The sequence below is a fragment of the Chanodichthys erythropterus genome, chromosome 8 (genome assembly GCF_024489055.1).
Source record: "Chanodichthys erythropterus isolate Z2021 chromosome 8, ASM2448905v1, whole genome shotgun sequence".
Lineage (NCBI taxonomy): Eukaryota > Metazoa > Chordata > Actinopteri > Cypriniformes > Xenocyprididae > Chanodichthys > Chanodichthys erythropterus.
The window spans coordinates 35,178,761-35,191,215 of NC_090228.1; the positions used below are offsets into that span (position 1 = coordinate 35,178,761).

At 36.0% G+C, this 12,455-nt stretch overlaps 1 protein-coding gene across 6 annotated transcripts; it reads left to right on the forward strand.

The window, feature by feature from the left end:
• Positions 1–1,444: 1,444 nt before the first annotated feature.
• LOC137024827 (uncharacterized) lies at positions 1,445–12,171 on the forward strand. 6 transcript variants are annotated; one of them, XM_067392725.1, is made up of 7 exons: positions 1,728–1,790; positions 2,979–3,082; positions 3,253–3,426; positions 4,394–4,443; positions 4,530–6,372; positions 6,474–6,587; positions 10,421–12,171. In XM_067392725.1, the coding sequence occupies exons 3-7, from the start codon at positions 3,303–3,305 to the stop codon at positions 10,687–10,689; spliced, it is 2,400 nt and encodes a 799-aa protein (XP_067248826.1). In that variant the 5' UTR covers positions 1,728–1,790; positions 2,979–3,082; positions 3,253–3,302; the 3' UTR covers positions 10,690–12,171. The 6 variants fall into 6 exon arrangements, with proteins under 6 accessions (XP_067248827.1, XP_067248828.1, XP_067248826.1 ...); XM_067392724.1 differs by lacking the exon at positions 1,728–1,790 and adding an exon at positions 1,829–1,868; XM_067392723.1 differs by lacking the exon at positions 1,728–1,790 and adding an exon at positions 2,028–2,157 and having other exon boundaries at positions 2,961–3,082.
• The last annotated feature ends 284 nt before the right edge of the window (positions 12,172–12,455 follow it).

A 12,455-nucleotide genomic window follows, 5' to 3' on the forward strand; every position in this document is an offset into this window, starting at 1 on the left:
TGGATTAGGTACACTGATCATGCTTTTAAAATCTTGCCTGTTTTTCTCTGAACAAACTCACTCATTGTGCGCTGTTTCTTTCTGAAATGAAAAAAGATAATAGAAAGATAGCATTTATGCATTATTTTTGTGTATGAACAATAAAACACTGATGTTTAAGTTATGCAATATATATGCAGTTTTTGTGGATGCACAAAAAGCACTGATAATTAAACTGCTTTTAAATTAATAATACAACCTCAATCTCACTGTACCGCTCAATGTATTTTACTTATGGTTTATATTAATGAAATTAGAACAAATATTAAAAAGAAACATTTTTTACATTTATTTTGATCAAAAAAATTGACATTACTGATAGTTCTTGCACGCATTTCTCGAACGCGGCGCACATTACAACTCTCATTATATCTCTTCCATTTTAATAAACAATGAACACTGTAAGCATTCAAATTCAGCAGAAGCATGCATGCAAATACAGCATATAATGACAAATCTGAATTAAACTTTATTACAAAAAACTTAGCAGATTATTTATAAAATAATTATTTAAGTGTCTTCAACAGAGACCAAACTTAGGCCTGTATACTAAAAAGTTAATAAATAAAAACCATTCAGTTTGGATTTACTTTTCAAGTCTAGGTTAAAAAAGTCATAAAAATAAACGAATAAATAATATGTATAATAAAATGAATAATAAAATATGAACAGATTTTCTTATAGCAACTGATCTGTCAAAATGAACACTATTTCACAATCTTGTGTGTGTGTGTGTGTGTGTGTGTGTGTGTGTGTGTGCCACTTTAAAATTAATCTTAATATTTTCAGGAAAACACATTAATACAATACAATACAATATGAAGAAATAATTCTTTGCATAATTTATAAACAGGATATTAATTGCACTGGCAGATTTTAATACTGCAGGGTTTTCTGTGTAGCAGGTGTGAATTGTGTTTGTGTTCACTCGTTAGTGAGTGATTTGAATCACATAAATGACCCTTGACATTGAACACTTAACTTATGATATCATTAAAATATTTTGAAATATTACTATTATTATTTTTAATTGGACCGAAGCATTTAGCAATAGTTTTGCAACTGAATGAATTACATTTATACATGAAAAATATATTGCTGCTTTTATTTTACTTGTACTAATTCTTGAACTATTTACACATTTTTTTTTTTTACCAATTTTTAGACTAAAATGAACTTTATATGTCAACATTTCAAATATTTTATGTATTTCAATTCGGACACATGTATGCACTTTGCTTTATGAACTCGTACACTCTTTTAACATGCTTGTTTTATTTATCAAATTTGTAAATTTTTATTAAAAGGATTATATGGTTAAAATGGTACATTTGTATGCAGCGTGTGAACAGGACTTTTATTTTGGTGTGGTAACATGACGTCATAAGCCTGCTCCTGCTCTTGTTGTGATTCGGCTGAAGAGAGGTTTGTTTTACGAATTGGTTCTGTTTAAATCGATAGAAATGCAGCGCTGTTGCTTTATCCAACTTTAATGGAGGATATTTTGTGCGCATTCACACAGTAAAAATGCGTCTCGTTTAGCTTGAATCGGTGTATCATAAACACGAATTCGGTCAGTGTTAAACAGTGATGGAGAAACTGAGCTTTTCGAAACTCAATTTCATTTCATTCGAGTCAATAGAATCTAATGCTTTGCAAAATGATTCAGTGATTCGAAGCGCGTGGATCTCAAACAGTATAAATGAACGAGATCAACAAACACGTGTTATGATAACTTTAACTGCAGATGGGTTAGTCAAATCTGTTCAAAACCGATGTAATGCATTTTTTGAGTCATTAACAATGTGTTTTAACAGGTTTTAGTTAAGGTAAATATGTTAAATAACATTTCAAAGTATTATTTATTTGTGTTTATTTTTACTTTTTATGTCAGGCAATACAACCAAAACAGTAGTTTTATAGTACCTGCCATGGAAGGTGTACCAACCCACAGATACTTGAAATTATCTTTAGTTCAAAATTAATTCGTTTTTACCAGTATTTGAGAGATCCTTTTCACTACTTCGGTAAAGTTGGTTTTATATTCGCACATTCGGACATCCGTATTCAATAGCCTTGTTAATCACACTACATTGGACATTCAGTGGACATTCACAAGTAAATATGCCATTAAAACAATACTTGCCTATTTTGATCGACTCTGAAAAATGTTGTAAGTTGACAATCGTTGGTTGTCAATATCATGTCGCTGCTTAAAATTCACAAACATTAATTTATTGCACATTTATTGGAAAGTCTGAATTTATCAGAAGTCCGAATGTGCGAATATAAAACCAACTTTACCGAAGTCTTTTCACTCCTCTGGATGCTTCATTATCATGTTTGCAGTTAAACAGTTTGTGGGACAAAAGTTTTTCCAATGATCTCAACAACTTAGCTAATATTTGTAAAATTTGTTTATATGAATGTTTTCAAACCTAAAAAAAAAAAGAAACCATTTTAATTAGTTTTCTTATCGGTTCATTTGTTAGGACAGTTGCAACACCAGACATTTTGAGGAAAACATAAAATATGCATTTAAATGTAATAAAAATGAATTAAAAATAAAGTTATATGCTATTTGTCATGAAGATAATGTCAGGAAATAATGCACTTGGACGCACAAATGCATGTCATGTTATTGACTAATATTTCATGAAAGTGTAATCTTTTAAATATAATCGATAAGTCATTATATACCAAAAAAAGTTCATAAATGCCTAAATATAAATTTAGTAATTTGCAGCGTTAGTTTTGAGGTTTCTTTTTTGTCTAATCAGGTTATTTTTAAGTCCATTAAAGGGATAATTCATCATCTGTCATCAATTACTCGTGCTCAGGTTGTTCCAAACCTGTATAAATTTTAATTTTTCTGTTGAGATGTGTTGAAGAAAGTTTGTAACCTCCATTAACTTCCATAGGGTTTTGTTTCCCTACAGTGGAAGTCAATGCAGCCTGGTTAGAAACTTTCTCCAAAATTTGCAAAAAATCTTTTGCATTCAGCAGTACAAAGATATTTATACCAGTTTGGAAAAACCTGAGGGTGAGTAAATGACAGAATTTTTATTTTTGGGTGAACTATCTCTTTTAACTCTCACTCTGACTGACTCTCTCTCAGTACTCACTGAACTAGAACTGATTGAGACATACTCAGAGATTTAGTTTTGAGTGTTTGTTGTTTTCTTCTGTTAATTATTCTCATCTTAAACACAGAAAAACTCCTGGTGAAGCGACTGAGATCCTCATGACACACTATTATCAAGATGGCGTTCATTAAAGTGGAGAGTGAAGACATGAAGATTGAAGAAACATTCACCGTCACACATGAAGACTTTAGGATTGAAGGAACATTCAGCCTGAAACAGGAAGACGCTGAGGAAGAAACAGGTTGGTTTCGGTTTCTGCTGAACATTTCAGAGCAGTGGCCACTAAGATCTACACAAGGTGGCGCCCGCACCTGACGACTTAATTCAGCAATTTTTCCTCTTCAGTATCCTACGCAGTTGGCGCAGTGCAGCGCTTCCGTGTTTAAGTCTAAACGGCGAATCATTATTGGCTGACTCCTGCGTCAGCATCACAAGATGAGTCGTGCTGATCATGTGAACAGAACCATTACTGAGCCGCCATTCGGATATAGATCATGGTAGCGCTGCACTGCGTCAGACAGCGGAGAGGAAAAATAGTTGAATAACACAAAGTATTCTCGTCGCTTCATAACATTAAGGTTGAACCACTGCTGTCACTTTGACTATTTTAACAATGTCAGTGTCTTCTCTGGACATTGAATGTGGTATATAATGTTGCTTTCTATGGGAGATTAAAATAAAAAAAAACTTCAAAAATTTCATCAAAAATATCTTAATTTCTGTTATGAAGATGAATGAAGGTCTTTGATGTGTAGAACGACATGAGGGTGAGTAATTAATGACAGAATTTTCATTTTTGGGTGAACTAACCCTTTAAGACATCCTTGCTGAATGAAAGTATTAATTGGTAACACTTTACAATAAGGTTCATTAGTTAACATGAACTAATAATGAACTCTTTCAATCATTAACATAAATGAAGATTAGTAAATACAGTAACAAATGTATTGCTCATGGTTAGTTCATGTTAATACATTAACTAATGAACCTTATTGTAAAGTGTTATCTTTTAGTTTCTTTCCTAAACAGAAAAAAAAAATTCTTACTGACCCCAAACTTTTGAATGGGAGTGTGTAATATTATAAAAGCTTTGTATTTCAGATAAATGCTGTTCTTTTGAACCTCTATTCATCAAAGTGTACAAATTGTACACAACTGTATTGAAGTGTAGATATATACATTTATATTAACTGCCTCTTGTCTTACAGTTTGTTCTGGTGTGTGGCGTAAGAATTGCCTCAAGCAAGCGTCACCTGAGGTATGTCAGATTTCCTTTTGTAAATACTATTTCATTTGTTAATTTTACAGAATACTGTATTAGTCAAACATGTTGTATATTTTTAGGATAAACCTGATTTCAGCTCGGAAGCTGATAATGAATCAGATGAGGACATGCGTGAAGATAAGGATAATGTACTAGACAGTGACTCTGAATCAGATTTGGATACAAGTTCTGTGGTTGGCTCTAGTCTGTCCCAGGGTCCAACAAAACCAAAAACCACAGGTGAAACGACAGATGAAACAACAGATGAAGTAACAGAAGACAAAGCAGGTGTTAAAGGGATAAACTACTGTTACGTTTGTCAAAAACCTCAGTCTAAAATTGCCAGACATCTGGAGACACACAAGAAAGAAGCAGAAGTGATGGAGGCTCTCAGTTATCCAAAACGTTCAGAAAAAAGAAGACTTCTACTGGAGAAGTTACGAAATCGTGGTAACTTTCAGCACAATTTAGGCGTTCTCAAAAATGGAACAGGGCGAATCAAACTAAAAAGAACCTCTAAGCAGTCTAAATTTATTCACTGTGTCTATTGCAAAGCGATGTTTTGCCGCAGTGAATTGTGGCGACACTCTCGCAGATGCCACTTCATGCCAGAACGACCTTCTGGTGAGTCTAAAAAGGCCAATGTCTTGGGCTTGGCCACAACTGCTCAGTCTGTGTTCTCTGAAAGCATCTCTCAAGGCATTTGGAAGCTTGTCGACCCAATCAGACAGGATGATTTAAGAACAGTTGTTCGCAATGACTTTGGCATTTTGCAGCTGGCACAAACTCTGTTCAAGAAGCATGGAGATGACACTACAAAACATGACTACATCCGTCAGAAGTTAAGGGAACTTGCACGGGTGCTGTTGGTTTTGCGTGGAGATTCTATATACACCATTGAAGATGCTGTCATGCCTGGAAATTTTCACAAAGTTGTCAAAGCTGTGAAAAAAGTGTCTGGTTTTGATGAAGAAAACAACTCCTACACAGCCCCAAGTCTTGCTCTAAAAATAGGCCATTCTCTGATGAAAATAGCCGACATAATTCACTGTAGGGCTTTGATGACGGAAAACGAGGACTTGATCAAATCAATCGAAGCTTTCAAGTCACTGTACTCCACAAAGTGGTGTGAGCTTGTGTCACACTCTGCCCTGATTACAATGAAGAAATTCAACAAACTATCGACCTTGCCTTTTACCCACGATGTACAGCTTCTTCACACTCACCTTGAAAGGGCTGCAAAGGCTGCCTTTGACAAATTGAAGAAAGAAGCATCTCCCCAAAGTTACTCTGACCTTGCAGCAGCCACTCTTGCTCAGGTTATAGTTTTTAATCGAAGGCATGCAGAGGAGGTGTCCAAAATGTGCCTCAAGAACTTCTATGAAAGAGACAAAAGCCCACTCCATGTTGATGTGTCCTTGGGATTAACCAAGTTTGAAAAGAAGCTCTGTGAGCACTTCAGTCGGGTGGAAATCATGGACGAAAATGGACGAGAAGTTGCAGTTCTCCTAACACCAGACATGGAGGACTCCCTGAATCTGTTACTTGTCAGAAGAGTGGAGTGTGGTGTGCAGGACACCAATATCTATCTTTTCGCTAGACCAGAATGTTCAAGTTACTACAGTGGTCAAGCCAGCTTGAGACTTCATGCAGAAAAGTGTGGAGCCAAAAACACTGAATATCTATGCACAACCCAACTTAGGAAACATATTGCAACCCTTTCACAAATTTTAAACCTCAAAGACAATGAGTTGGACCAAGTGTCTGACTTTCTGGGACATGATATACGTGTCCACCGCGATTCCTACAGACTGCCTGAGGCGACAGTTCAGCTCGCGAAAATCTCAAAACTACTTTTAGCAATGGACCAAGGTTGTCTTGGAAGCATTCAGGGAAAGTCACTCGATGAGATTCAAATTGAAGGTATTTTGGATATCTATTACGATATGTGCTGTAGATGCTTTTCCCCAAAATTTTCGTAAAAGACTATTGCACTTAAATTTTTATTAACGTTATGATTTCAGATGAGATCCAGTTAACAGATACTGAAGATGACGAAGCTGATGATGAACCTGCTGGCACCAGTTCATTTTGCAGACAAATGTCAACGTCAACACAAGAAGCCTGCCAGAATGGAGGTAATTATAATGTATCAGTTTTCTTTATGGTGCGTTCTCACCAGACGCGAATGAAGCGTTAAATGCAAGTGATTTACATGTTAAATCAATGCAAAGACATGAATAGACATCCAGCAGCGAGAATTGAGTGTTTCGGGCGAATCGCTCAAGTTGAAACTTAGGCAAAAATTCAGCCGCGTTAACCAATCAGGAGCTTGCCGTGGCGTTCTTTGTGAGAGACGCTCAACTTTCCACACTCCACAGGTGCCGCATGCAATGTTTTTGTCAGGAGACAGGAGTAACTACTGCAGATTTTGAGTTACCTGCGGTGAGTCTGACATAATGAATCCACTAACACGACACAGCGAATGCCGGTGGTAAACACTCGTGTTCCAATACTCGTGCACAAGTTTTGGGAGCTGTTCCTTTGAAATGAGCTGTGAAGGAGGAGGGGCTGTTCTTACGCATGCGCTCATTTCAAAAACTCAGTAACAGTCTTTGGATTCTCAGTCGACAAAAAAATCCTCTCTTTCACCTTTAAAGGAGAGGGAGAGCCCCTCTCATGATGCAAATTCACATCTGTTGTGAAGTGAATTTCATGCGCCAATGAAGCGAGTAAACTCAATGTTCAAGCCTCCAACTACGAGCGAATACAACGATTTATTCATACAAGTCACGTCTGGTGTGAACGCCCCATTAGAGCCTTTAAATAAGGCAGTGGTGTTCGGACCGAGAAGTGTACTACGGTACTGTACTCGAGACTACCTGTAGTAGCTGTGATATGATAAGCAGGAATGTGAAAGCAACTCTGACTCAGGTCTGTGCTCATTTAGAAAGTAAAGTAATGTGACTTAATTAAGTTTTTGATGTGTTCAAATTTGAGGTGTAACAGTTCAAATTACTCAATTTTTGGGTTATTTAGGTACATAAAAGTAGTCTTTTTTTATGTAATGAAATTGATTTATCAAATGTAAAATAACATTACATATAATCTTCACTGTAGAAATTAAATAAGGATTAATCATTTTTAAAGTTATAAAAGCAATTCAGTCAAGAACAGTGAGGTAATTGTCCTTTTTATTTTGTCTATTGTTTGATTAACATTAAAAACGTAATATTAGGCTGCTGTCACTTTAAGACAATGCATGGATCAATATACTGATACACATGCATTGTCATTTTTGACTGTTTACGTTCACTTAAGACATAACGGTCTATGTTTGCTAAGATACTCACCAAGATCGGCACGTTGACAATTTTTGTGTGAATCATCTGAGGATGCTGCTGGTAGCAGATCATTTATAGCCTTTTCTCACAGCAGCAGAAATAATTAAACTTATCATTTGGGTGGTGGATTGTAACCCAGAAAGGTCCAAATGACAATCATCAGTAACAACTGGAGATTCACCCGTAGTCAAAAGCAAAAAACTTTGGACTGTGGAGTGGCTACAGAAATTGAAATCTACTGGTAACGCTAATACATAGTCACACAATGCTGATGTTGTTAACATTAACAATTTGAGAACAATATAACAGTAATAATAATTTGCACGGTTTGGCATGATCCGAGCTAAGCTATCGTTAGATTTAATCATTGGCAGTGCGATTTATTGTAGGCCTAATGCTTTTTTCCTCAGTTGGTAAAAGTGGCAGACATGTTAGTTACTTGTTCAGACTATATTTTCCTGTGAAAATTCTTATATCGGTCATACTTTCAAGACGTAGAATCTGTGATTCTGAATTTCAGTATCCACACGGTGCGGTGACTGACAGCAAACATTAGATTCATCAGCGCTGACGAGCTGTGCCGAGGCACAATGCACGTACAGATAACTGTTCCGCATATGACTGCAATCGCATGTTTCAAACAAGAGATGGCGACAAAGAGGAAAAATCGCGAACTGCAGCTTTAAATTGGCAAGAATTGAATAAGCTTAAACATAGATAGCAATGTGAGCTGTTTAGGTCTCATCTGCGCTTGTGCTCTATCAATACTCTGGTGATGACGGTGTAAATGACTGGTCATGTTAGAGGATACAGCTCTCCTATTGGCCAAAGTTAACAAAGAGTGACTTTTGTCCATTTTTTTTTTTATCTTCGCAGTTGTAATGTTTTGGGAAGTCAGGATGTATATCCATTGACTCTGTCTGTTTTATTCATTGTTATTTTCAACAAACCATATTATAGGTGCGCTGTCAGATTTAACCCTTAAATGCATACCTCGGGACATCATTTACTACCCTCCTCCTCGTTCATTTTTTAAAGTTAGACATCAACCTTCTTTGTATTCCTCAATCAATTCATTATAAAGAATATAACAAGAAAAAATCATAAAATTATAAAAGAATGGCTATTTTTGTATTCATTTTTTGTAAAAATTGTATAGGGTCGCAAACGACCCGAGGTGTGTATGAGTGTACATATATTTTTTTGCACAACAATAATTGAATCTTAGATGATGGAATAAGTGCAATTCACCTTTATTCCACCAGGTGGCAATGTCTGAAACACAATGCTGAAGTGACGACTCATTCAGACAGAAAACAAAATAATAAGAGAAACATGAAATGGTTCAGCGATTTACTGCAGAGCAAGTACTGAACGCAATGAAATTTGACTGTAACTGTTACCGGATTGATCTGGTGAAGCTGTTAGCGATCGAAATATTGATTTTGAAGATGTTAAATTATATAGTTTTGAGAATACATTTGAGATCGCAAATGGGCTCATATTCGTGAACTCAAACATAAAACTAGCCCATTATTTGCTGAATTTACTGGGAAATGAGCTCTGACGAGGACAGTGATGATGGCATAAAACATCTGCTCAAACGGAGCCCTTTCAAGCTCCAAAAGGTAACAAAATATGATTTATTTTATTCTTCTGTAATAGAGTGCCCCAGGGATGACGCGTTTTTGTAGGCCAACCCGGAAGTTAGCCGCGCACGGGTTCCCTCGATTGAAAGCCTATGCATTTTCCCCATAGACTTTTGGAAAATCGCAGAAAATAAGCTCTGTGTTTAACAAAGGGTTATGACACTTACACGATTTGTCTATCAAGATGATCTTTACAAGTTAACACAACATTTATAGATTTTGAAGCCTAAATAAAGTCGTCAGATATAAAAGGCTAACAGCAGGCTATAAACGGACTACAGCACACCATGGTCGCGGATCAACGTCGTCACCACCAAGCTTCCTCAAACTTTATTTAAAAAACAACTTTATTTAAAAACATGTTCGCTGATTATGATCTGCGCTGTGTATGAATACTTTTCCACTTTTTCATGAGAAATGCTGTCCAAATGTCCTGTTTGTTATGATGACGTCTAAAGTCCTCGCCAAAGGAAGTAGTCCCTTTTAGCAATTTGTTAGCAACCGCCGATTTTAAGAAACAGTAAAAGTTTAAAAAATCACAAGTGGGTTATAACTGGTGTGTTTTATGTCATAGATCAAAACATGAAAATATTTAGAGGCTTTGTTAACCACAGACCTTATTTCAGGCGATTTAGCAAAAACCCATTAAAAAAACCCCATAGACTTTACAGCGTTAGAACCGGAAGTCCTAAAATGCTAACTCGCTTCCGGGTTTTGCCTACAAAAATGCGTCATCCCTGGGGCACTCTATTGTTACTCTAATATCAGAGGAGGTTTATATTATCGCGACAGGTAGAGATCCTTCCGTGTTAGATATAGATCCGGGTCGATAAAGACCCGAATATGTAAGAATGATTGGTGAAACAGTCATGCATTTAGGGGTTAAGATGAACCGAGAACCGTTACGCCTGTTTCATGCGTTAACTGTTTTTTAAAATATTAAACATTTCACAATGCAGTATTCTCTTGTTTTTTTAGAGACTGAAAGTGTTGAACATCGTGGGACTACCAGTAGGAAGAAACGAATGTGGTCGAAAGCAGAAGTTGCTGCTGTGATTCGGCATTTTAAAGTCCACATAGCCAAAGGACATTTGGCCACAATATCAGAGTGTCTTAAGTGCAAATCTGCCGAAGAGCCTGTGCTACGAAACCGGTCAGCCCAAAACATCAGGGATTTTGTGAGAAACAGAGGTGTAGCAGCCAAAAGGAGTCAGTATGAAAGTACTGGTTGTACCAATAACTACTAAGCTGTCGATGTTCATAAAATGCAGCCATAAAATTTGAATTGCTGTTGGTTTCTTTCCAGCCTAGTTAGAATTTCCTAGTTTATAATGACAGTTTTACAACTCTTGTTGTAAATATTTTTGTAAAACTGTTTAAGTAAATGTAAATGTTGCCTCCTTACTGTCTTCTGGGTTATATGCACATGTTCCAAATGTTCTGTATTCAATGTAGCTGCTTTCTCAATCTTTTTTTTTTTTTTTTTTTAAGTTTTAAAGGGACAGTTCACCCAGATTTTTATTTTTTTTTTTTACTTGCCCTCAAGTTCTTCCAAAGATGAAAAATAACTGGTACAAATATTCTTTTGTCCCCTTTGCAATTTCATTGTTAAAATGTTTTAAAGGAATTTATATTTAGAATGTATGATATACTTTTTGTTTTTTTTATTATTTTCAAGAAGAATTTTATGTATCAGTTATGTGTCTATTGTACTGAATCCAAATTGCCTGTAAGAAATCTTAAAGCTTGGTCTTGTATGGATTTTCAAATTCATACTTGCAAAGCTGTACCTTGTGTCATCTCCTCATTCAGACACTAAAGGCTTTACTTTTAGTCAAACATGGTATAACCTCTCTACATGACTCCCAGTGTAATCAACAAAGATAGTGGCTGCTGACTAAAAAAAGCATGTGTCATGACTCTACTCTTGGTGATATTGATATGGGTCCATTCTCTTGCGTTGCTTCTCTTTTACTGTCTGTAAAAAATTTATAGGAACACAAAATGGGGCTGATCTCAGTGCAGGAGGCCGCTTTCATTTGGTTTGGCAGTCCAGCGGTGGGTTATGTGGCTGGATATGTTTATGAGGGGGTGCACTATTACTCCTATCAGTGATTCCAGCTGCTATCTCGGCAGCGAATGACCAGCAACCTTGTCAGCATGCTATAAAATAACCAAAGTCCCTTTCAGGGAAAGTCTGTTCACTCGGTGGCCATATTTACAACACTTCTGGGCAGCTATTTTGGGCATCCAAGGCCAATCTATTTGAATGGGGGAATCGTGTAATATCAAAAAAATGCTTGCCGAACTCACAATTAATTAACATATTTCAAATCAGCAACAAAATCTGACATAAACTGTCCCCATAAATGTTGTTTCTTATGCTCAAACAGTGTTAAAAAGCTTATTTTTCAGGCTACACGAGCCAATGCGCATGTGCAGTCCTAAGTGCTGAACTTATAACCAGCTACCGTGGCTCAATGACTTTATCAATCAGCGATTGGCTCTTTTACTTAGAAGGCAGGACGTATTCCGCCACATTGCGTGTTGCAGTTTCTCCCATTCATAACTAATAGGAGCGAACCGTCTTTCTATATCTATAGCCTTTGAAACAACCTAACAAAAAGGACTGAACCCAGCACATATATTACATATAAAACCCATACAGTTTTAAGTGTATCATATAAATAACCTTAAAGCTAAAAGCCTATTTTGAATTCATGGGTTACATCTGTGCATATACTTCTAGAGATATATTGTTTAATAATAAACTGGTTATTGCATTTTGTATCTAGAAACTGAACACCATTCACTCTTAATTCAAAATGTAAACCATTCAGTTTGGATTTTCCATTTTCAAGTTGAAAAATTAAAGTAAATTGAATGAATAATAAAACATGAATACATTTACTTACAGCAGATGATGTCAAAATGAACGCAATGTGCATTTCTCAATTTTTCTTGTGTTTGCCACTTTAAAATAAAAAAAAAATCAGGAAAACACATTAATACA